General features: G+C 45.1%; 3 protein-coding genes across 9 annotated transcripts in view; 2 read left to right on the plus strand and 1 right to left on the minus strand.

Annotated features, from left to right (window-relative positions):
• Positions 1-770: 770 nt before the first annotated feature.
• On the plus strand, positions 771-4294 carry Mfs3 (major facilitator superfamily transporter 3). The gene is made up of 9 exons (XM_076899134.1): positions 771-878; positions 1844-2076; positions 2255-2488; positions 2573-2660; positions 2734-2966; positions 3064-3210; positions 3268-3400; positions 3789-4030; positions 4104-4294. The coding sequence occupies exons 1-9, from the start codon at positions 854-856 to the stop codon at positions 4275-4277; spliced, it is 1509 nt and encodes a 502-aa protein (XP_076755249.1). The 5' UTR covers positions 771-853; the 3' UTR covers positions 4278-4294.
• A 690-nt stretch (positions 4295-4984) lies between these two features.
• L(2)10685 (5-methylcytosine rRNA methyltransferase l(2)10685) lies at positions 4985-7843 on the minus strand. 2 transcript variants are annotated; one of them, XM_076899406.1, is made up of 8 exons: positions 7264-7823; positions 7006-7188; positions 6558-6924; positions 6305-6487; positions 5822-6108; positions 5611-5735; positions 5363-5500; positions 4985-5286 (listed from the first exon to the last, which is right to left on the minus strand). In XM_076899406.1, exons 1-8 carry the CDS (start codon positions 7342-7344, stop codon positions 5145-5147), a joined length of 1506 nt encoding a protein of 501 aa, XP_076755521.1. In that variant the 5' UTR covers positions 7345-7823; the 3' UTR covers positions 4985-5144. The 2 variants fall into 2 exon arrangements, 1 of the variants encoding a protein (XP_076755521.1); XR_013102121.1 differs by having other exon boundaries at positions 5169-5286; positions 5607-5735; positions 7264-7843.
• Positions 7844-19465: 11622 nt separating this feature from the next.
• The window catches only part of Ttk (zinc finger and BTB domain-containing protein ttk), a 45755-nt gene continuing 40690 nt past the window's right edge, over positions 19466-24530 (plus strand). The window contains exon 1 of one of the 6 annotated variants that reach the window (XM_076899400.1): positions 19466-20021. The gene's annotated coding sequence lies outside the window, so the exon portion shown is untranslated. Of the gene's footprint in view, positions 20022-21288; positions 21676-22964; positions 23413-24530 lie in introns of those variants that run through there. The other 5 variants (XM_076899398.1, XM_076899402.1, XM_076899404.1 and 2 more) reach the window with 5 other exon arrangements.

Here is a 24530-nt window from a genome sequence, read left to right on the forward strand (position 1 = left end):
AAAATGAAATTACATGAAATTATAAAATAAACTTTCTGTTAATTAATCCTTCTCACTTTTCTATCGCTTATTCAACCTCTATTGTTTAATTTATATTTAATCTCCCTAAGGTATTTACAAAATAAACAAAGATATCGTAAGAAACTCAAAACTAAACGCACCTAATGTATTTCATACCACTGCAGAGATTAATGAAAGGGAAACATTTATATAACATCAATCAATACCTTCCAATGTTAAGAAAGACCTGTTGCATACGGATTGTATATGTATGATATACACGCATTAGCAACCGTCTAAAGATTAACGTCAGTACGTGTTGATTCCTCTGAAATGGGGGAAAAGAAAATTGTTCTCGGAATCAATAGGCAGGTTCCATGTAAACATCTGTACGTCACACCCACGGAGGACGAGGTGTACGAAGACGGGGAAATGGAGTCTGCGTTCAGGCGGGCTACGGCATTTATAGAAGAGGCGCACGCCCGGTACTCCTCCGAGTAAAGGCTTGGGAGGTTCAAAGCGTCGTGTGCGCTTTCAGTGGCACGTTGCACGCACGAGAAACCGAACCGGCAAGATAGAACCACGGTTCTTAATTTGTATCTTCTCCTTGATTCAGTGAGTGTAATCGGCAAAAATAAAACAAGTACTACAAGCAAATTGTATTTCACACATTTGACATTTTTCTGTGAAATTGAAGATAACAAGTGGTGGACAATTAATCACATACTTGATACTGTATTAAGTTTCCAACTGCATTTCTATTGGGTTTTTTTATTTCGACGTGTTCCGCGAAAACTGTATTTTTTACTGCTGGAAGTACTCACAGTTGATCGTTGACTTTTAGAGAAAAATCATGGCTGGAAAGGGCTATTCCGTGGGTGAGTAATTATAGGCTTTTATTCTTAATGTGTCCCCAACTGATAGTTAGATGTTACAAATCCCGTTTCCCCTACTTTTGGGAGAATAGAGGAAGCTTACAGGTTTTTAATTTTCGAATGTTTGACTTTCAAGCGTCCCTTCTTGAAACTCTGACCTTCAAGCGTCCTCTGCTTCAGATTAGAGTTTTTTATTGAAATACTTCAATTTTTGACATAAAGCAACTCTACAAATGCGATAAAATGTTTGAGAAGAAATTATTTGATTAATCCTTTTTAAATTATTAAGAAAAGAAATGCATGATGTAATTTAAGTTGTAGTGATAATGTATTCGCAAAATCGCGCGGTTTCTGACGCATGGTTGATGCAACTCGATGTAATTGCCATATCTTTACCTTTCCGAAGTTCACAAATTGATATGAATTTTCTAGTGCCTAACGCAATAAATTATAGACATTAAATTGCTGTTTTACCAATTGCCTATCGATTACACTACTCTCTGATCAACAAAATATAAATACATTCTGGACAGACATTTTATGCGTTTGCTGACCTCCATTTAGATTAAAAATAGATGCGCACGATAAAAAACCAGAATGTAAGTAGTTATATCTGCATTTTAGCTTTTTTCAAAGTTTCTTCTATCACTTATAAACTTAGTTACAATTCAAAAAATAAAGTAGAGTAAGGTTTCAACTTTCACATTTAAAATAACTTGAAGATCGCTTGCACGTGATCTCTGAGGCGTACCGAAAGCGCATGGACAGACAAATTCGAATACCTGAAGACACGTTCAACCTGTGACTCATGTCAAACAACACGTAGTCCATTCCTATCTTGTAACATACAGAACATTTTTCTAAGACACGACCGTTACCAATCAATTAATCATGCGGCGCCTCACAAACCACCTCCGTTTCATTATAAGTAACCAACACGTCGTTTTTAATTGTTTTTATTGAAACAGAAGGTCCTATATTTCCTATGCGATATGTGATGGCGATAATGGGTTCCATCGGGCTCGCCATCATTTATGGGTTTAAGGTGAACGTAAGCGTTGCTATAGTGGCTATGGTGAACCATACTGCAGTTAAGCTATCCACGTTGAATACATTGGAATCCACTAATACCAGTGTCATTCCTGTGGATAAATGCCACCACGATAGCGTTTCTTCCAATGTGACGGAAACTGTCACTGAAGTATGTGAACATGTTATTATTAATTTCGAATAAGATATATTTTAGAAATTATATGGAATATTCATAATTAATTATGAAATTAATTAAATAATAAATTGTACACATAAAACCAAGGCAGTTAGGTGTAATAAATACTGTCCAAAAATTAGTTATAAAATTAATATTCGATTACGTGCAGGACGGCCCATTTGTGTGGAATGAGCCTTTACAAGGTCTTATATTGTCGGCTTATTTCTGGGGATACATGGTATCTTTGCTTCCGGGTGGAAGAATGGCTGAGCTCTTATCAGCAAAATGGGTAATGAACGTATCGGTACTGCTAAACGTCATCGCGTCCGTGTTATCACCTGTTGCTGCTAAAACACATTACTCTCTCTTTATTGTAATGAGATTTATTCAAGGAATCGGTGGTGTTAGTATTAACAAAAATGATTAAACTTTCCAAACAATTATTAATGCGATATACCTGTTATTGTAATAAGATTCTATACTATAGGGTGTAACGTTCCCTGCGATGCACGTTATGATCGCCAAGTGGGCCCCACCGAATGAGAGAAGCGTTATTGCTTCAATTGTTTATGCAGGCAAGATAAAATTCTATTTTATCTATAAATTACAAAAGAATGAATAGTATTAATTAATTTGTGCTTTCCATAGGAACTGCACTTGGCACCGTGATTTCTATACTCTTAACGGGATTGTTGGCCGCTAATCTTAATTGGGTCTGGATATTCTATATCGAAGGTGCGCTTTGTCTGATTTGGTGCACAGCCTGGTGGATTATGATCGAAGATAGTCCAGAAGAACAAACGCGATTTATCAGTGCAAATGAAAGACATTATATCATGCACTCTTTGGGTCAGGATAAGAATCACAATGATCATAATAAGGTTTCGTAGAATTTTACGAAGAAACATATTCGATAGATGTGTCGTTTACATTTAAATGATACATTTAAATATTTTGTATTACTTCATCGTTTAGAAGTTGCCAGTTCCATGGAAGGAAGTATTACGATCGAAACCATTTATGGCAATCTTAATCGCCCATTTTTGCAGTAACTTCGGATGGTACATGTTACTCATCGAATTGCCCACTTTTATGAATCAAATATTGAAATTCAATATGAGCTCGGTTGGTATTCTCGTTTAAAATTAAATGAAAGATTACTAATCATTTTTTTATTTGCAGAACGCTGGTCTTTCTTCCATGCCATTCTTATGTATGTGGATCTTCACTATGGTGCTCAGTAAAATATTAGCCATCATGCAAGATAAAAGTTTGATTAGTGTTACAGTGTCCAGAAAAATTGGGACATTATTCTGTAAGTTTATCGCTAAATTTGTGAGATAAGCTTTGCAAGCTAAATTGAATCGAAAATCAAGACCACAAGAATTGTGTTTAGAACTTTATTTTCGAAGAAATGAACCTTGGAAATTTTGAAACTACGTGTACACTAACGTTTTATTGATAGCGCGAAGCGTCGTAAAAATTCTATTTTACTACAAACAAGTACCTGCGTCACACTTGCAATGGACTCTGATTTTAAATATTTGTTTAATACGCGGACACTAATTGTAAGTTTTTTCTCGCAAACGAAGTGTCAAACGCAATTTTGTAATTCTTGATTTCTTGATTTTTTTTAAGCCTGTAGTTATCCTTTAAATTTCCTTTTAAATTTCGATAATTGTTAAAAACATTTTTATTTTCAGCTTCTGTTGTTCCCATGATTTGTTTAATAGGAGTGTCATATGTTGGCTGTAGTCGAACATTAGCTGTTACATTAATGACTATAGGAGTGACCTGTATTGGTGGCATGTACAGTGGATTTTTATCAAATCACATCGACATTGCACCAAACTTTGCAGGTACTCTTGTTGCCATTACAAACTGCGTTGCTACTATACCTGGATTTGTAGTACCGATATTTGTTGGCAAATTAACGCACGGAAATGTACGTATTTACGACTACCATATTATATGATAATTATTACTTCAAACTATAAAGCATTTGTTTACATTTATAGCAAACTATAGAAGCATGGAGGATTATATTTTTTGTGACTGTTGGTTTATACATTGTCGAGATAATAATATATACAATTTTCGGAAGCGGAGAAGAACAATCTTGGAACAAAACTAAGTCGGGTGATGAAGAATCAAACAACCAAACGTTACCTCTGCAAAATCCTAAAAATTAAATTATTCTAACATATAATTTATATAATTTTCATCCATATCATTTTTAAGCAGTGACGGCTCCCGTATAGGCACTATGGAACTGCAACACCCCTTATTTCCACCTGATATTATCGATAACATTTAATGTAATGAGTACTTTTTTCTTTAATTCTTTCTTTACATTTGTACAATATACAACCCTTAAAAAACAATCAAATACAGCAATCTTTGTATAAAACTGTGCGCGTCACAGTTTCAGTGACGTGATGTTTGGTCGTTGTGCGCATGCGCGCATAGAAAGCAGCACGCGAGGAGAGAGACAGGGCCACAGTTGCTCCCGCAGTGTTGACCTTAACGTGTTGTCTCTGTCTTCGCTAATTTTATCTACGAGCCGGCACTGTTTTTGACACACAATGTTCAACTCAGACATAGGTAAATGTTACGACTTTTTGACTTTATATTCTACGAGAAGTATACTTTAAGAGTTCTTACATATAAGGATGATTATTTAAATATTTAATAACAGTAATGAAATAGTACTTGTACTGGATAATACTCAGTCATCACATAATGTTATTGTCTCTATATACAAAGTTGTTCTCACTATGTACATTATTTATTACAGCATATTTTATTGATATAAAATACTACTTTCTCGAAAGTAATGTTACATATAATTACAGCAATATTTACATTCTAAGTACAAATTGCATAGCTATTTAATTTGAACTATCAAATGTACCTACAAACATAAATAAGATCTTGCTAAAATATCCAGTACTAAAATATATGACTGACAAATTGTAATAGGTGCAAACCTAAATACAATAAAATGTGTATACACGTGCATGCATACATACACATTAAGTGCCCTTACTCGTTCATCTTCACTGTACTCTTACTATTTTACAAAAATATATTGGGCCCCAATTGTTGTCGAGAGTGGGAATAGCAATATGACCATACTTTGAACCAATGTTGCCAAATTCATACATACATCGTAATGGCTCCAATGCTTCTGTCATATCTCTAAGAAAATCGTAATTGTATATATATAATAAAAGTAACAATAGTGTTTGTTTATAAAAATATATGTAATATGTACTTTACGATTAAAACGGAATCACTTTCCTCCCAGGCTCTTTTGAGTGCTACATGCACAACACCATCATTTTGTACAGGACTAAGAGAGCATGTCGAATACACAACAGTACCTCCCTTTTTCACTAATTTTAAAGCATTGCTGCAATAAGAAAATTCAACTAATTATTAGCAAATTTGGAAAAAATACAATACCTAATGAAAAATCTTAAAATATGATGATATTTTGTATATAACATATGATCTACTAACGTTAAAATATCTGATTGAATTTCTGGCATTTTTAATCTTTCCTTGAGTCTGGTTGGTTTGAAAATATTGTTATCATCAGAATGTAAAATATGTCTATCTGTTGTACATGGTGCATCAACTAAAATCTAAAAAAATTCATAGCACATAGCAAGCTTTATGGAATAATTTTTATAAAATATTTAATAATAAGAAACCAGATTAAAATGTATACCTTATTATATATATCTTTTTCATCAATTCCTCTAGCATCTAGTTCTGTTATAAATAACATTTTTTCTGTGTTATATACATTGGAAACATATTCTTCCATGACATTTTTTATTCTCTTCACTCTAGACTGCATCAGATCATTAGCAACCAATACACGAGGCATGAGGGTTTGTAAAATAGTTAAAGCTTTTCCTCCGGGTGCAGCACACATATCAAGTACAGTATCACCCAACCGTATATCCAAAGCCAACACGGGAAGTATAGATCCACCATCAAATAAATAATAATCTAACAAAATAAAGCACTTGTAACATTTCTGACAGGTGTTGCTATTTGCAGGCACGTAGCATCTTTAAGTTATTCTCATATTCTGCTATCAACTTTTTAAACAACCTAATACTATTTGGACATGACTAACTGTTTGAAACGCACACATATTTACCTTGTTATTCCTGAAAAAAAAATGATGCAGAAAAGTACAAACCTGATACACCGGTGGATCCTTTTTTAGGACTTGGAAATCTACTATTGTTACTTCTTTCAAAAGTATATACATGCAAGTGCTCGGGAAATGGTAAAACGTCTTCTTTTTCAACTGTTACTTGAAAATCACTTGCCTTAGTATAAAACTTATAATGATCAGATTCTAAGACAAAATCATCCAAACCTGCAATACATATTTGTAATGAGATACAATACTTAAATTTTAATTTAAAAAATATAACGGTTAAGCGAACCCTTTATTTTTGTTGCAGGTACATATTCATGAAGCATAGATACATTTACAGATGGATCGATAATACGGTTGGTATCTATATTGACATCATTTAAATCTGCATCTATAGATTGTAATTTTATGGGTGCTGGTTGATCTCTCTTGCCGAATTCATTACTTTCAGATTTTAATAATTCCGACAAATCTGGATAATTAGCAGGATAAAGTGATCGAAGTTCTGCTAACTGATCTATAGATGTCTCGTGTTCTGTTACATTTTGTTCATTTTCTTGTAATATTTTACGCTTAGCTTCTCTCTTCATTTTAAAAAATTCCACATTCTCTTTTTGAACATCGTACAAACTCCTCAAATTTATCGCACCAAGTGACTGAAACAATTTTAATTGCATCGCATTTCTATTTTACGACTTTATTACTTTTAATATCATTAATGATCCTGTACAATATACCTCCAATTCGGATCGAATTCTTTCTGTGTCACTAAAATTATTAACCACAGCCATATATTTAGATTCCTGTTTTAACAAGGCGCTTCGTATATCCGGCCATCGGTTTCCGTAAACATTTCCATAGAAATCATCGAAATGTTCTAACGCTTTGTCTTTAGGCGTTCTCCTTTTCTTCACTTTTGACTATAAAAACAACGATATGCATACAGAAAGAAAATACCCCTTAGCTGTACTTCAGAGGGTTATGAAGATACAAACCCAATGATCTTTTCCATGCGTATATCGTACAGGTACTTTAACGAGCTGTTTCAGTCTTAACTTATTCAATAACAGTGCCATTCTTTTCGAACATGGAAACAATTCGTTCACACGTTCATAATATTTATCCCTACTTTAGGCTCGTAACTAGTTTTGCGGGCAGTAGGAAACGGAGGCGGCAATATTCATTCCTCGGTAGAGCCACTCGATGGCGCTGGATGTGCATTCAATTTTCTTTCGAACGCAAGAAGTGGTCGACGTCGATTAACCGTTAGTGAGAGCGGTGTAAAAGAAGGGCGTGAACCGGCGTGAACTGCAGGCACAGGTGAAACAGGACAACCGACGAATCAACGAGTTACGGTACTACTGGTGCTACTTAACTAACGCTGGTTGTCACAATTTTTTTTTATCATCAATGCGTTTATTTCTACGTAAACCCGCGTTCTTTCCCTACTTTGCCGACTTTCCTTATCGCGGAACCTACGCGGCAGCGGGCAAACAAAGTCAAAACCCGCATAGGTATATGCATGTACGTGGACGCGTAATACGTATCGAACTATACATTATATTAGGATGCAGACGACAAGGAAGCGACGTATTTGTCGTGACATCGAGATGAGAAACGTGCCGGGCAAGATGGAGTGAATGGGGGTGGTGGGGATGGGGACGGACACATCTTTGTGCTCCCCTCTTGCGAAGGCGCTTGTGCGCCGTGAAACGTGGCTGTTTCGAAAGTTCCTACTCGAAGAACCTATTTTAGATGCTATAAACCATTTCGACCTGTAAATCGTTTTCGGGAGATGCACAAGTCCCGGTACCTGAATATTAGAATTGGAACGAATCCCGGTATACCTCGAAATCACTCCTGAAATTTACGACGCATCATCGCAACGATTTCTCTCGTTTCCCGGAAAATATTTAAGCCTCTCGTATATAGGTCTGAGCGTAGAATCCTCTTCGAATGTAACACGCATTCTCTGGTGACCGTGCGATGCAATAAACGAGTGGTTTTAAAAAATTCCACCGTGCCTACGGAGTGAGAAATGTAAATTGAGAATCGCGTGAGGCTGACACGATAATCTTGTTACCCTCGAAACGCGTACAACATGCCGGTGAAAGTCTCCACTGTAGACGGTGGACACGAGTTCAGTGTTCTCGAGGGGAACGAAAGGAGAACGTCGTCGCGCAGGAGATCAGCTCTTTTGCTTCCAAGTGAAGATCAACTCTAGCCCAATGGGGTGCGGTATACCCTGTGTGTGCCCAGAGAGACGGAGACGCACACACCGTCGATACTTTCGTGTTTATTGTCACGCATACAGAAACTCTTCCTCTCGATGAATCTCGACGACCCGAATCGCTCGACGGCGGAGCTGGTTTCGTGGATCTCTTCATGAGAGACACGTCGTACGCGATTTGTCGGGGCACGGGGTGTGACGGGGACTCGAGGGATCGTAAAGGCAATGCACTGTAAGGAGCTCACGACGACTATACCCTCCCTCTACCCCTCGCGGACGTGCGCGCGCGCGCGCGCTCGCGCGCGTTGCGTTCTCCCTCTCGTTCTCTCGCCTCCGTCCCTTTCTCTCCCTTCTTTCTTCGCTCCCTCCCTCTCACCCTGCCACCGTCTCTCTTTCTTCCCCTCGTCTCGTCTCTCTCCCGCCCTCTCGCTCTTTCTCTCTGTCCCTCTTATCAGGGAACCTCGACTGCGCGACCTCACTCATACTCTCTCATTCTATTGCTCGCTCGGCTGATCTCTCGAGGAGGGCGCGTTGGGGCGCTCTCGCCAACCGCTACTCGTGCATCTTCTGATTCGTAACGCTTCGAAATTTCCTCGATACCGAAGGAACGGCTGCCGCCCGCCCCTTGATACGTGGTATCGCGGTGCCGCTTGCCACCGCTTGCGTCGCGCGAAGGGAAACAGCGAGGCCAAAGGACTCGGAAGTTACGACATCCGGTACACAATACTACCGTTTCCTGTCTCTCGTGACCCTTGGTCCCGCTTGGTCTAGCCCACGTGACCCCTGCCGCTTCGCCTCGCGCTGTTTCGATTTAACACGCGCGCCCATAACCGCCGTTGCGCGCGCAACTTCGCTACGAATGCCGGCGGGACTTTTCAAACTCATCCCTGAACCCTTTCTCTCTCCGGTCTGTTACTCGGTGTGCTCCTGTATACGGGTCTACGCTCCTCGAATAAAGAGTCGCGTAACTCTTTTCCTACTATTGTAAGGGCTTGATTTATCCTCGTGAGAATTTCGAGACCTATGCGTCCGCACAATACGTTCCCCACAATAGGTGGTTGATTCCTTTCTAAATCTCCGCGTTTCCTCGCGCCGTTGATGGCTGAAGCGCGGATACATTCACCGCGGTTGCGGCCGATTGTCCGGGAGAGGAGCATGCGTGGCGCCTCGCGGCTTCGAAAACGGCCGTATAAAAGAGGCGAAATCACTCCGATTCGGACTTTTTCGTTGTCGCACCGTCCTACGCGTGCTTCTCTCGGCCCGGCGTAGACTCCCGTCGTCACGTGCATGCATGCGTGCACGCGTACACCGCGGCGCGGCGAGTGCGTGCATGCGGGGTCGTTGAACGAGCAGGGGGTACCGAGGACAACAGTAACGACTGCACCAACCCACTTGTCTCGACCCTATACAAGTCACGTGCAACGTACAGTGCTCGGCAATAATGGTCCCCAGAGGGTGTGACCTATTCTATATGCTGGATTCTCGCGCGAGCGCGATCGGCTGCCTTGCTGGTACCAACATGCTCCGGTGGTACCACCACGGCTCCCTGTGGAAAACTCGATGCGTTTACATGGGTCCCTTCTCCGGCGCAAGTAGCCATTCGCGAGAACCGAATTTTTTCAGGCAATCGATGAAACAGTTTCGTTTCTTCTGTCGAATCCACTTTTCGATTCAAATATCGTACGTGTGTGATATTTTAGACTCGTTGAAATTATAGCGTCGAAGGTTTCGTAGAAAAAAAAGTACGATGTGTGCTGCTATTTCTTCTGGTATCTATTAGGTACGTTATCTACATAGAAATATGGTAGAGAATTTTGTAACGATTTCTGTCGCGATGTGTCGCAACTCAACCTGCCAATACCTCACATTTTTTGGTCAGATCGTATATTTTATTTAATAGAGTGCAGTAAATTGATTTCAACCGACGAACAAACGTAGTTCACGCATATTTATGCGCGCAAACAAAATTTTTTGCTAGACTATAAATTTCACGCAAACTGTATAATAATTCAATGGGAAATCATTTTTCGCAGCTATTAAACGTCGAGGCGCAAATTTTAATCAGCCGTATCGACGTGAATTATTCGCGATTAGAAGCGTGAAAACGGCATAATTTATTGATAATGGTGGCCTACGAGAGGTCGTAAACCATACTCAAGCTCGTAGCAGTAATGCATTGTTGCAAAGACAGCCACCTCTCTCTTTCCCTCTCCCGTTTTTCTCTCCGTCTTCCCGACCGTTTCCTCGAACGAATTTAGCGTGGCGAGGACCCACTCGTTCAAATATTTTGAGCCCCTGACTCGAGATATTCTCTCACTTGGTGAATTGCGAAATACGCGGCTCGGACGGTGCCGGACGATGTACGAGGACGAAAGTAGGTAGGTAGGTAGGTAGGTGGGCAGACGGAAGTCAGTTTAACGGTATCACCTGAGAGCTCAGTCAGGCTTCGATCCTTAAGCGTGGAACGGGGTTTCACGAAATTCGTAGTTTTCTCGAGGCCTCGGTTCTTCTTCGCGGCGCTCGGTATCACTTTTTTTTTCCCGTTTTTTCATTCCTCTTTTTTTTTTTCTTACGATCCATACGCCCACCTGCGAGCATGCTCCGCTCGGTGAAAGACCAGGGAATTTTCGAGCTGCTCCAGGGACTACCACTGCAACCGCCTTGGTCGTTACACGCCCACCGTTGGAATCGGACTTAGAAAAGACCATTGGATGCATTCCTTCTTCCCTTTCGAGGGCTAGCTTGTATTCTTTTTATGGCGACGTTTAGGTAGACAGGAAGAAAATTTACACGCACGGTATTGAAGTTGAAAAACCGAGGAATACTCGAGCCACTTAGGCGGTACTTCGATCTTTTTAATGTACCCCATAGTGTCATTTTTCCGTTTTCTTGAAAGGTCACGAAAATCAATTTATGTCTGCCATCTAACAAGATTTTCGATCGCCGTACAAACCATGTAAGAAATTAGGTGAATATCTGTCCGCTTCTTTCTCCGTTCAACTTTTCTCCTTCGTTGCCTCCTCATCTTCCTTTCGAACTTCTAAAACCAGTGTAGAGGGGGGAGGCATTTAAGATACTTGGACGCAATTAAATCCGTACGTACGAATTACAACGGAATTCGAGCACATGACAGGGTGAAGTCAGGTTTTCCCAGGAACGGACCCGGGCTCTTTCGTTTGCACGGGGTTGTTGGGGAACAGCGATCGTCGTGGACGAGGGCATTGACCTGCACTGCTACGCTGCTCCCACACTACGTTACGTCAGGCTACGTCCACTGCATCCTGCTCATCTTCTCGACGTTTTATGGGGGGGCTTCGCTATCCGCGAGTATTCACGGCTGCGGGGTTGCGGTTCGCGCGATCCTTCCGTGTTCCCTGAGCTTATCATTCTCGGCGAACGAGAGAGAGAGAGAGAGAGAGAGAGAGGAGGGAGAGGGGCGGGCAGAGTCTAAAAGTCGAGCAAATAGGAAAGTAGTTAGGTTGATTAGGAGCTTTCCTCGAAACGGCTGCCATTTCGAACGAAGCGGATCGAGCGGCTCCGGGTACAGTGAGAAAAGACGCGCACGTGTTTTGTGGAGGCGATGCCCTCCTTTAAGGGCGATAATACCAGATAAAGAGATATTTTTCTTATCACGTTGGACGTGTTTCGCCTAAAGTGGAACAGTATCGGTATTTTCATGTTCGACGCACACACGTACACGCGCGTCGACGAGAGATTCAGGCGAATATATTAATTGGTGAGGCGGCACCGTGTGTGCCACACGATCACCTTCGACTTTGGTCCTCCGGAGAAAGTGCTGCAACAATCGTGGGGATTCCCTAAGTGTCGTCCCGAAACGATCGTCTATGGTATAGCTAGCCGTATTACTCGATGGACCAAAGGGAGCCGCTGGTGGTATAGTGGTGATGGTGCTGCTACAGCAACAACCTGTTGCAACCACCCCGACACGCCATAGCCAGCGGGAGACGTCCAACTGGTCCGTGGCAAACTAAGAACCCACAGAACCGCTGCCAGTCGAGTTTCTCGTTCGTTTCGGTGAACTTGCGCCGTTTAACGGTAATAAACCGAGTAATGATTAATCATGGATGATTCCGATCCTCGTCTGATCTTCAAAGGATGGGATGATGAGGGGTGGGGGGGGGGGGCAGCAGCAAAGGGCAGAGGTTACGGATCGGTACAGCTTTACGAACGTAGGTTATCTTGTTGACAAACAAGGCAATTTCCTGGTGAAAAAGTGTACAAGTTTGAATGGCGCAAGAAAAACAGGTGTACGGGCATCGCATTGTTAGGTTTAAGCGTCCTCGGTAATCCCGTTTGAAATAATCCCCAGACTGTCGCGCAGTATCCACGGTGGCACAATGCGAGTTTAGGTCTTTTCGAATCGAATTGAAATTGACTTTGCTGCTGCTACCTGTCTACCTGGTTTACCTGCGGCCTCTTAGGGCGGCGAAGAGGGACGGTGGAATAAAAAGGGGGAACCGGGTGGGACAGAGAGGCAGGGACGAACAAAGGGCGTATTCACGCGTCAAAAGTCACCACAGCGTAACGATAGGGTGGTCCATGGTGAGACCTGTAGGACCTACTTTGGTATTTCTGCGGCATAGCACTTGTCGCGCATTTATTCTTCCCGCTTTACGGGCTCTGCCGCTCGTCTACGTGACTGTTAGCCTGTGACCGATGTAACTTTCAAAGGAACGATGCTCTCTCGAGGATTTCAACGCTTTCACGCTCGCATAAAAGTTAATCTAAAAGGTAAAGGAGGAAAAAATATCACGCGAGATACTTACGCGTCGACTAACGACGCATCGTCCAGTTTCGGGACCGGCCGAAAGCGCGTGAATTATTTCACGACGGTGAATTCTGGCTGTCGGGACGTCGTGTACAAAGTGGTATGTCGAGAGGAGTCGAAAAAAAGATAGGGCTGAACGAGAACGAAAGAAAAGTCAGGTCTTTAGTAGGTCAACGGCGATGTTGTTCCTTCCCTTCGAACATTACGTCATCGCGCCTCCCAACTCGCGCCCGCACGGCCAACGCTGCACGTATCGCGGCTCGGCCTGGTGTATGTGAAGATATGTCGTACATGTGTACCGACTCTGTTCCTACGTGTGTACTTGACCACCCACCCGTCCACCCACTTAGAGAACCGTGCTTGTGTTTTAACATACCAGGTATCCGTCACGTTCGAATTCGAGCTCGGGTAATCGCTTTTGCCGCGCGTTACCACCGTTCTCTAAATCATCGTGTCGGCGAGCGTAGATAAAAACGAGGAGGAAAGGAAAAAAAAGAAAGAAAAATTAGGCCAGTCGACGCGTTTTCGTGCAAGGGGAAGAAGAGGAAGAAGAAGAAGAAGAACGAAGCGGGCAGCTACGGTGCTCGCGTCCGTGTACCCGTTTCGGTCGTTACCCGGCGGGAGAGCTTCGAAGCGCGCTTTCGAAACGTGCCGCTTTTTCGAGCGTCGAAGAGCACGCGAGACCGACGCGCCACCAACGAGGGTTTACGAACGTTTCTATGCGCGAGGCTGGTGAAAAGGATGAACACAGGGGGAGAACGGTGGGAGAGGTATGCGGGTCGGGGTCGAGTCATGCATATCGATGACGGCTCGTATGAATTTTTCATACTATTCTACAATTTGAAAAGGTGGCTCGGGGAGCGTCGTTTATGATTCTATAAACCCAGTGACCCCGGCCCGGGGGGATCTGCCTCGCGCGATCTCGCCGGGGCCGCGCCGCGCCGCGCCGCGCCGCGGACTAACTAACTGTTTACGGTCGGGTTCGACTGGTTTCAAACGGTTTGGCACGGCGGAAGATTCCGCGGGTCCAAGGGGATACGCGCGCCGCGTAACTTCCTCTCCATTCTCGGACACGAGCGTGCCCGATACACCATTGATGCCGGGACCGATAGAAGGAGAAAAGAAACGAGCAGCACCACGTTCATTCGTAACGCGGAGTAACGTGGAAAGAAAACAGAAAGGAAAACGAAAGGAGACGGCTGCGACGACGGTTCCGTCCGCCGTGTGGACGGAGGGAGGCTGGCTGGCGGGAGGTGGATGGGGTGTGGTGCAGGGGTGAGGGGGGACCGGGAGGGGGAGGTGAGGGGTGAAGGAAAGGGAAGAAGGTTGGGGTGTAAGAATGAGTTGGGGGGAAAGAGAGAAGCGAGAAGTGAAAGATATTGGTAATCGAGGAATCCGGGAACCCAGAACCGTTCGAACGGTTGGCTGCCGCAGACGCAAGGTCGTTGTCCTTGGGGGATCAACGACCCCTCGATGAGGGATGCCGTGGTGGGGATATATATACACCTCCCCATCCGTGACGCCGCCGTCTGGGTATAAGGGCGCCTCCAGGTTAGGTTAGACCTAGGGTTAGATTTAGAAGTCAGGAATAGGGATGCGGATAGTCACGTAGGTACATGGATAGATAGCCGGGTAGGCGGGATGGTGAGGACGAGGGGGAGGGGGGTGGGGGGACGGGTGGAGGAGGGAACGAGCAGAGGGAAAAAAGCTGAAAGGCAGCCCGGGGATAGAAAGTCCATGTTGGGTGGTAAGGCGGGAGGGCGTCGTGTGTGCGCGCGAGAGAGAAAGAACGGCCGAGGGAAGAAGAGAGGCGTAGGGATAGAAAACGCGTTGGCAGGTTCGTAACCGAAAACGTGGTACCCAGGACCCAGCGGGGTTCGATCGTCGGGGTAGAAAGTTGTTATCTTTCGGTCGGAGAGCGGCGTAACCACCTGTTGGGGTGGTGAATCCGCTCGGGAGCCGCTCGAGATCTTCCACGAGCCCTTTATTTTCGGCTACGAGTTAATTCCGAATATCCTGCGGTCTCGCCGCGGCCTGATATCGCGCCTTCGAGCTTCTCGCGCGACGCACACAGGAGAATGTATATATATACATATGGATATTGTTATTTGGAATGATCGATGGGGGTAGGGGGGTGGTAATAGAAAACATAGTTTCGAGATTGAAGATTGAATTTGAATTAAAAAAATTTTCAAATTGTTTTCTCCGCCCCTCGTGAAAGATGTTTTAAAATTGCGTCCCAGTGATCGAAGTAAATCATGGAATCGACGGATATCCCACTTAACTCCTGGCTACTTATTTCGTCCTTCCGTTTTTACACTTTCTTCCCGCGGCAACTGAACAGGAAGCGTTTCTTGCGAGGTACCTGTCGCCGGAAGGATCCGAACTGGAGGTGTCACGGTCCGTAAGGGCCGTGAGAGTGCAGGACGATAGGTGGATCCTTTCTGGACACAGCGGAACAGAGCAGGGCAGGCGAGGCCAGGGAGCAATGTCCCTTCGAGTCATCCCCTTCCTAACGTATATGTATGGTATGCACGCCGTTACTCGCCTCCACGGTTACTGACTCTTTTTATCGAACGACGGAATCTTCTACGATTCCTTTCTAACTTCCCTTTTTGAAACGTTAACCCTCCTTCGCTGGGCGCGCGCGCCCCTACGCTTTTCCCCCTTTTCCTCGAAAACGCAGGCCATCAACGATTCACCCTCGTCGCCGCGTTACGCGTTCGAGAACAAAGAGTAAAATCGTTCTTGGTGGCGATCGAACAACGACGATTAGTCGCCGTTAATCGTTAATTACAATTTAAATATTCCGCTTACTAATCGTACAGTTAATCACGGAAATAGAGACTCCGTAAGACGGAGTATAAAATGAGCTAACGATCGAAACGGTTGGACGGAAGAAGTTAGCCAAGCTGTTTTCTCCTGTTCGTGGTTTCTCGGAATATCCTTTGCGGTTGCAAATGGATAAGGATATCTGTTTTGAATTCCTGACAACTGTTCGTCCAGCCAACTCATCCTGGCACTGTCACAGGGCACTCGGGTGAAATCCCATCGGCGTATCGCGCCCTTCCTATTTGCGTTGACCTCAAAAACTTGGAGGTTGACCTCAGAAGGGTCGGTTGGCAATCGGGGACGGGGAACCACTGTACTTTCCGGAGCAAATAGGAAAAATATCGTTTACGCCTCTCTCAGGGTGTAGCTGGCTTTGATAAGATAGCCACTGCTGTGGCAGCGCGTGTATGTATACGTGATATTAAGAAAGGAGATAGAGACGCGGTTTCGTTCTCTCTCGTCTACACCTATCGCGTCGTTTTTCTACGCCACCTTCGTCGCATTTCCGAAGCCGCGGTTACGCTCGACACGACAAACAGTAGAAATTCGTTTCGAACGAGAGAAACAATCCAAGTACCCGAAGAACGCGCGACATCGTATCGAGTGACGAAATAAAGAGGAACAGGGGACGCCCTATATTCAACATCTCTGTCTGTCTTTCCTTCTCTTCAATGGTCCTAATTAGGTACATACAGTGTACACATACGGCTGGTATTGCGACATACCAGTACCGTTCCAACTGGAAACCATATGCGACGGGGGGTTAAGTGTCGTCTTAACCTCCTTTCGGTGTTTGGATTCCTAAATCGACTACGATACCGGCTACCTAAAAATTAACTCTTTCTCTATCCGATCGGGCTGTTTTCGTTAATGTTCAACTGACAATTCGAGCATCGTTTCATTCACTTCCATTACTCCATGAAATTGATAACGTTAGCCGCGATACAACACAACCATGTGCCCATTGACTATCAACGAAGTTCAGTAGTTACGCATGTTGCACGTTCTACATTTCGTTTCGCCATCAATCATAATGTTTTTTTCGTTTTCTCTAGTTCCTTTTTTTTTGTAATACCATTAGAATGTGTTGCAACCCTGATACGATCGTACCGTAACCTGTCACCCTTGACCATGTGATTAGCTGTACTCCGTCTTCGACGTCACGGAGATAAAGAGTATGTAAATTATAATGCAAATTCACATACGGTCGTCTAATTATAAACAACCGAGCGGCCAGACATCAAATTTCCGCGTTCACGAATCGTACAAAAATACTACTATTGATAATTCTAGTCTTGGATGAATTAACGCGGTAAATTTCCGCTTATTAGCGATGCGGGAATAATTAATTCTTTTCTCTCACTTCCGAAGACGCGAATTAATCATAAATATAATCGGAATAGAATTATATAGTATATCGCGCGGGAAGATATATCTATTTCGATCGCCAAATAAATGCTTAGGATAAGAAAAGTAAAAGAACTTGTAGGTAATTAATTAATTAATTGTAGAACGTTCCGCAGCCATCAATTTTATTCCGCTTCGGTTCCAACGTAGAATGTAGCTAAATGTAGCGAAGCGTGGACTGAGATCTACAGAAATCGAGAGCACATCCCTGATCTTAATTATAACATTGTGGTCATAGTGGCGGCGGGCAGGGAACCGCGCAAGTGGCTTTTCGAGTATGAAAGGATCGTTGTGCCATACATCTAACGGGGAGCCACACGAGGCTTAAAGGCGAGGCAAGGGCTTGGCTTTAGCTAAGAAGTCGGTTGGCCGTCGAACGACGTTGCTAGCCGTTTCTCAACCCTTTCGTGGTTACGTCACGTTAAAAAAGCTATTTGGGGTCAACACCCCGCTGCAGCGACACGTGTAGTACTCCTCGACTCTGTCTCTCCGCGTCCTCCCTCGACCCTCTCCGCCGTCCTCTTTTCCCTGGTATATGAAGGCAAACCGTCTCCTCTCTGCCTACCTCCTCGCGGCTCGAGACGGCCATTGCTGCCACCTCCTCCGATAGTATCCCTTCTACTCGCCTTAGTTTCCACTGGATTTCTAAGTTCCCTAGAGAGAGATACTAGCCGGGCCCTGCTCTAGCCGCGAATGAAGGAACGCCGTCCCACAGCCATTTCACGGACCGAATGTCGCGGCTATTAACGGCCGAAGACGGTTCAAGGCTGCCGAAAATCGACAGATTACGGCTCGGCACCCCGTTTATTCACCACGATCTATGCTACGGCGGAGAGATACCACGATGCTCCCGTTTTATAATTAAAAGGAACAAAAATTACTTAAAAATAAACATCGGTAACTTTATCGTGTCGCCTCGCGTACAGACACTCCTGGTGCTATAAATTCGGAAAAACCGTGATTTCTGATAAGATAAGTAATATCGAATGAGAATAGATCGCAAGAAAAAAACAGAGTTATGCGATAGGTGTAATTTGTATAATACGTGGGCTGTTGTTTCAAGAGATAACCGAAATCGATCGTAGATCTCTCTCTCTCTCTCTCTCTCTCTCTCTCTCTCGCTCTCTCTCTCTCTCTCTCTCTCTCTATCTCTCTTTCTTTCTCCATAGAGAAAGAAGCTCGTTTTCGGGACGGAGTATGGAGGAGGTATGGCAGGGAGGCCATGAGATTAGAATGGACGAACGCAGCCCCAAGCGATACAGCCCTGGCCGTGGGCGCGCGAGGCAGTAGGAGAGCCAACCGAGTTTCTCTAAACGCGCGAGTCGACGTAGTAGAACTAGCACGCTAGTCTTGCTAAAGCGAAACCAAGGACACTAGAGGAACAGCCAGCGAGAAGCAAGCAGCAGGCGGTGGCGTGGCTACGGTGGTGGTGACAGCGACTGGTAGCGGTGGCGGCGGCAGCGGCAGCTAACAGAGAAATCGAATCGTAGCTGCGGCGTCGGTCAGCAGTGGTAGCGAACAGAATCAAATCATCGTGGTAGCAACGACGAGGACGACGACGAAGACGACGACGACGACGACGACGACGACGACGACGACGGTGGCGGCGGCGGCGGCGGCGGCGGCGTTGGTGGCGGTGGTGGTGGTGGTGGTGGTGGCGGTGACGGCGGCGATATAACTCCCCTTTACCCCGACCCACGTTGTCTACGTGTATGTCTGTACCTCTTCACCCCGTCGCCGCCAGTATCGTCCCCGCCGTACCTACCGCCCCCACCCCAGCTCCGCCACCGACAGACGATCCCTCCGTTCCCGCGTGCTCCGTTCTCCCCTGCCCGACTCTGAGACTCTCCGGAGCTTCCCCTTCCAGCGACTTTTTTTTGTCCGTATACGCCTCGTCCATCGCGACAAGGCAGCTTCCAAGCCTTTTTATCAGTCGACCGAAAAGATCCGTGGGGATCCTTCCGCGGCAGCGCCCCGCGCATCGCTACCAACCAACCCTCATGTTGGAAACGCGTTACCTCGTGGACGCACAACATATTGCACGTTTAAAGTACCAGCCGAATTTACCTCGTATAGGTTTTAGTTAGTTTCCGTGGGTAGTTACACGCTTAAAAGGGGAGTAGAAATGTAAAAAGCGCGGGAAACTTGGTGATCCGATCTTTTCCGTTGGCTAGAAATCGATCGTATCGATTAAGTTGGTGGGCGTCGCGTAACAGGAGTACCGGTAATAAAGTCGTTTCGACATTATTGCGATTGTATAGAATCCGCGTGTCGGGGTAAACGTGTCAAGGTGCCGTCAGCGTAGCGCAACGATTCCGGTGACGACACGCAATCCGACACACGTTGATTCAACAACGAGGAAATCGGACGAAGGTGCGTTTATTTCCATGGCAACGTGACGACGCACGGATTCTTGCCACGGATACGCGACAAGGCTCGAGGAACGAAGCGGAAGCTGAAACGGCGACAAACTACTACCAGGATACGCAAATGTGGTTGGTACTTGTACATTTGCAGCTCAGAAGTTGAGAAACAGCCTCGTGGCGGAGAGGCAGGCTGTCTCGCTCTATCCTGCGCCGCTGCTTGGCGAGTCTGCACGGAAAAAAGTGCGCAGACGCAAATCGCGGTTACGTGTGTAACTCGCAACGCACCTCCTCCGCAGGCGTCTCAACACATTCGCGAACTTTTTACCAGACTCTTATGTTCAACCCCTCGAATTTCTCTATTCGATCATCCCTAAAATCAAATGGAATCGTTTCGTATTTCCCGCTCTCCGCTCGACGAGGATATACTACGCGACCATCGTTGCTCTATTATTATTACCGATAACGTATATCGTCATTCTTTTATTCCCCTTTTCAAATTTCTGCAATCACTTACGTGTGTGCGCAGCGATCGAGAAGAAGGTGCGATAAAAAGATATTAAAAAGGATGAACTCGCGATAATCGCATCGCGAGTCGGTAACGTAATCCGTCCGGCTCTATTTTAAAAAAGTTTAACGCGGAGACTGACTCGCTGCCCCTTTAACCCGCATTTTCCTTTATCGAAATAATACGAGAAGCGATAAGCGGCTGTCGCAACCGCTGGAACCGCGCATGACGTCGTCAATGGGTAACAATTTTGCGAGCAGTTGCACGAGCTCGTGGCGACTTTGGCAGAACGAGTGCGCAGTAACACGACGTAAGAAGTAGCTAGGAAGGAGGTAGAGAGGGAGAGGGTGTGTTCGAGAAAGAAGCTCGAAGAACGAGGGCGTATAGGCAGGGGGAGGTGGCAGGTTTAAGGAAAGGTAAAGAGAGGGAGAAGTTGGTCACAAGCGTGAGAACAAAGGGGCGAAAATAAGTGCCCTTTTTGGAGGGTGATCGAGGGTGAAGAGCAAGAAAGAGGAAGACGAATCAAGGGAATGCGTTTGTGTGGGTTTCGGAGAGGAGATAAAAAGAGAGAAGACGACCGTTAGAAGGAAAGAGGAAGAAGTCAGGCGATTCGTTTCTTGCGGGCTATGGTGAGAGAGTGGGAGAATCGGTGGGAGAGTGATAGAGCGAACAAATGAGCAAAAGAGGGAGCGAGAGAGATAGCGACTAGAGAGTAGCGTGCGAGTGCGAAAGAGGGGAAACGAGAAGGACGAATGCGCAGGATGGCGCGAGGGAGTTGAGGGTGGGAAGCGAGGGAAGAGAGGAGTGTGCGTGACGAGGAGGGTGGTAAGGTGGGGGATATATGGAGAGGGTGAAGGGTGTAGTGGGGACTATCGGGTAGGTGGCGGTGGTAGGATTGCGGGAGGTTGTGCGCGGCTCGACTTCGGTGGTTCGGTTGAACGAGGGCGCGCAAACGGGCGGGTGTCGCGAGCGTTGCAAAGCGGTGAAGGGTACCACGAACGGAAAGCACGGTCGTGGCGCTAGGCGGGCGTAGGCGAGGTTCCGTGACGGCCGTTCGGTGGCGCAGCAGGAATTCCCAGCCACGGCAGGCACCGGGTTGGTCAGCTACGTGGTGTTCGTGCGCCTCTCTCTCTGTCGGTGTGTATATGCGCGATTTGCCCCGAGTCCGCGCCTCGACTTGATGACATGGCGTCCTAGCGCTGCACGGGCAAAGTCGCACGTCCTCGGTGGAGAGGCTCTCACCCCGTCGTCGAATCAGCTGCATCCCAGGATGCCAAGGTAAGTCGACGTGGTGTATAGTGTTAATTTCCCGACGTATCGTGTATCGAATAGTATCGTGATGTTCCGTAACTCGGGTGTCATCGGGAAAAACCGGGCGGTGTCGATAAGCTGAAAAATGTACCCGTGCGCCTGGAGCTCGTTTCGTTAAAACCAGGTAGGGTCGTTGCCATCGTGCCTACCCTACGAATCGATATTACCAGTGCGGAGGAGAGGAGGCTTCTTTCTCTCTCACACTTTCTCACACCGCTTTCTCCCTCTTTATTTGTCCACCTATCTTTCACCTCTCGCTGTCTCGTTCTATTCGCCCCTCGCTTCCCTTAGTTTCACAATTCGTTCGTGTCGTGTGTTCGTCGTCATCCTCGTTACCATCGTTGTAGTTGTCATCGTCGTCGTCGTCGTCGTCGTCGTCGTCGTCGTCGTCATCGTCATCCTGGTTGCTGTGTGGTGTACATTCGAGTCAGGAGTGTTTCCTAGTGCCTTCGTATGTTTATGCGTTCATGGTTATGTATGCGTGCGTTTCTGCGTGTATAGGTATGCGTGCGTACACGCCACGGTGCGATCTTATATATGCGTGTGTGTGCGCGCGCGTGTGTGTGTGTGCGCGCGTGTACGTAGAGGAAGGGTTAACGCAGTGTGAGAGTAACCGAGAAAGAAAACGTTCGGCGGGGTAAAAAGAGAGAGGTTAGTTTCACCGTTTCTTGGAAAAACATGGACAAAAAAGTGAAGCGCGTGTAAAGAGGATACTACGTGGCTTATCGACGCATCGACGACAGCGTACCTCTCGACGTGGATTTTCGCTCGGCGAGAGAGGGTTGCGTAAATCTTCTCTCCCTCCTCTTTCCCTCGTCTCTTGGAATCATTCCGTCCTCCTCGTGTACTCCGTCTCTCTCTCTCTCTCTCTCTCTCTTTCTTCCCCCCTCTCGGTCTCTTTCTTTCTCTATCTCGTTCTCTCTCGGACGTGTGTCGCGGTCGGGTATGGCGCTGCCCATAGGCGCCGATACGCCCCGGGGTGTCGAGGCTGACTCGACTCGAGTCGAGTCGTTCGTTCGTCCATCCGCCGACCATCCTCCCCCTTGTTATGTTCATTGAGCCGCTTGCTCCCCAGTATGCCTCTGCACTCGCTTCCCTCCTGAGGGACCGTCATTGTTACTCTCGATCGTGTTCACTTCCTCCTCGTAATTTTCTATTCGGCTAATTCAACCTTTTACTTCCATTGCATTCGTTAACCACCTACCATAACAGGTGAGTTGTGTACGCGTATACATACCTTGCTCTCTGCTCTTTACAAACTTGTGAGTTCGGATCAGTGCCATAGCCGCCTCTCGAGTTCGAGCACGTGTCAGAACGTGCTTTTCGCTCGGCAGTGTCACCGCGCGCGCGGTTTATTCGTTTCTTTCTTCGTTCCTGCATTATGCTGGAAAATTATGTAACTTGTGCTACATCGGGGTGCGGAAAAAAATAGAAAGGAACAAGAAAACAGTGCTCGGTTGTGCAAAATGTTTGTAATCGATAAAAGAAGGTCTTGTGATTGAGCAAGTGTGTGAATGGAAGTGGAGTAGATGGTGCCGTACCACGTACGTTGGTGTATTAACGGGTGCGTTGTGCATAATTGTGATGTATTTATAACCTACCCGGTTTTCTGCCGTTTTTACATTTCTATCTTCATGCAACGTAGTTTCATCGTTTTTGTGACAAGTTACGTAAAAGGATTCATAGTATGAGTTTCTTTTTAAGGTAAATACATTTATTTTCATCCCTTTAAATTGATTTCCAGTTGATGTCGTATCTCTGTTTTTCGCTGTATCTTTCATCGATTTCACTACGTTTGTTTCGATCGTTTCAAATTCTCTGTACGTCGTGTAAGAACTCAAAGTGCACATTTACCGTTAGTCGTCAAGTCTAGTTATCTCAAACTGGGATTCGTTGTTATCTTTGAGATATAGACATACTTGAACAAAGATTGAACTTAGCTTATAACTTTGTACGTCGTATCATTTTTTAGCGTTTCCCACCCCAACGCGAGCCGTAAATAGTAAACTTGTATCGTACTGTGAATTTCTGTATTATTCGGCAAGTGTTCTCTATCAACTGTTAATCTTTCACAGTATTGCGGTTGTTTACGTGCTTTTTTTAAGTATATCACGCGTTTAAAATTTTCATGAAAAACCGCGTTCCTCTATCGACCTCCCGCCAAGTGAAATAACCTAACAACCACGTGGTTGGAACACGTGCTGCTTTTGCTGGTCTATAACTACACCATTTTCCTTTGGATTTCTACCCGTTAGTACGCTAGTTACTTGGGCCTTGAATTATTCATAAATTTTTATTTCGAACATTGCAAGAAGTTGTTCTTAATATTTGTTATAAAAAATATTACGTTGAATATTCACATGCATCGGCCACGTGTTATCCAACAATATTGTATTTATCTTTTGTTATCGAGATACAGTATCAAGTATATTGACAGTATTTCGCAATTGAATGTTATTTAGGATTTGATAAACGATATATATATATATATACACAATGCATATATATATATCTCATGAAATAAGTTGCACACATTTTTTAACTCATTACGATAATGTGTCGAATTCTACATTGTAAATCACGGGTGCATATAAAAAGCATGATATAATCTATGCCCAAGCGACAAGTGTTAGGTTGTGCACTGAAGCTCAACATATTCATACCCACGTATGTTTCGATGAGAACTTACATAGGACTTCCTGCGGGTTCCTGATTAAAGTAGCGTAACGATTTTATCATGGTACCCGCGAGGGGTTGGAGCGTCGATTATAGTATAGTGATGATGGTGGTCGTATGAATGTTATAGGGAGGGTTACACTGAA

This window comes from Xylocopa sonorina, chromosome 8, assembly GCF_050948175.1.
Source record: "Xylocopa sonorina isolate GNS202 chromosome 8, iyXylSono1_principal, whole genome shotgun sequence".
Taxonomy (NCBI): Eukaryota; Metazoa; Arthropoda; class Insecta; order Hymenoptera; family Apidae; genus Xylocopa; species Xylocopa sonorina.

Bases quoted from the DNA above. Each gene is read 5' to 3' on its own strand.
- Mfs3 (XM_076899134.1), top strand. From the start codon at position 854: ATGGCTGGAAAGGGCTATTCCGTGG. The intron at 2,967-3,063 runs GTTTCGTAGAAT...ATCGTTTAGAAG, and splicing joins ATCACAATGATCATAATAAG to TTGCCAGTTCCATGGAAGGA. The intron at 3,401-3,788 runs GTAAGTTTATCG...TTTTATTTTCAG, and splicing joins AAAAATTGGGACATTATTCT to CTTCTGTTGTTCCCATGATT.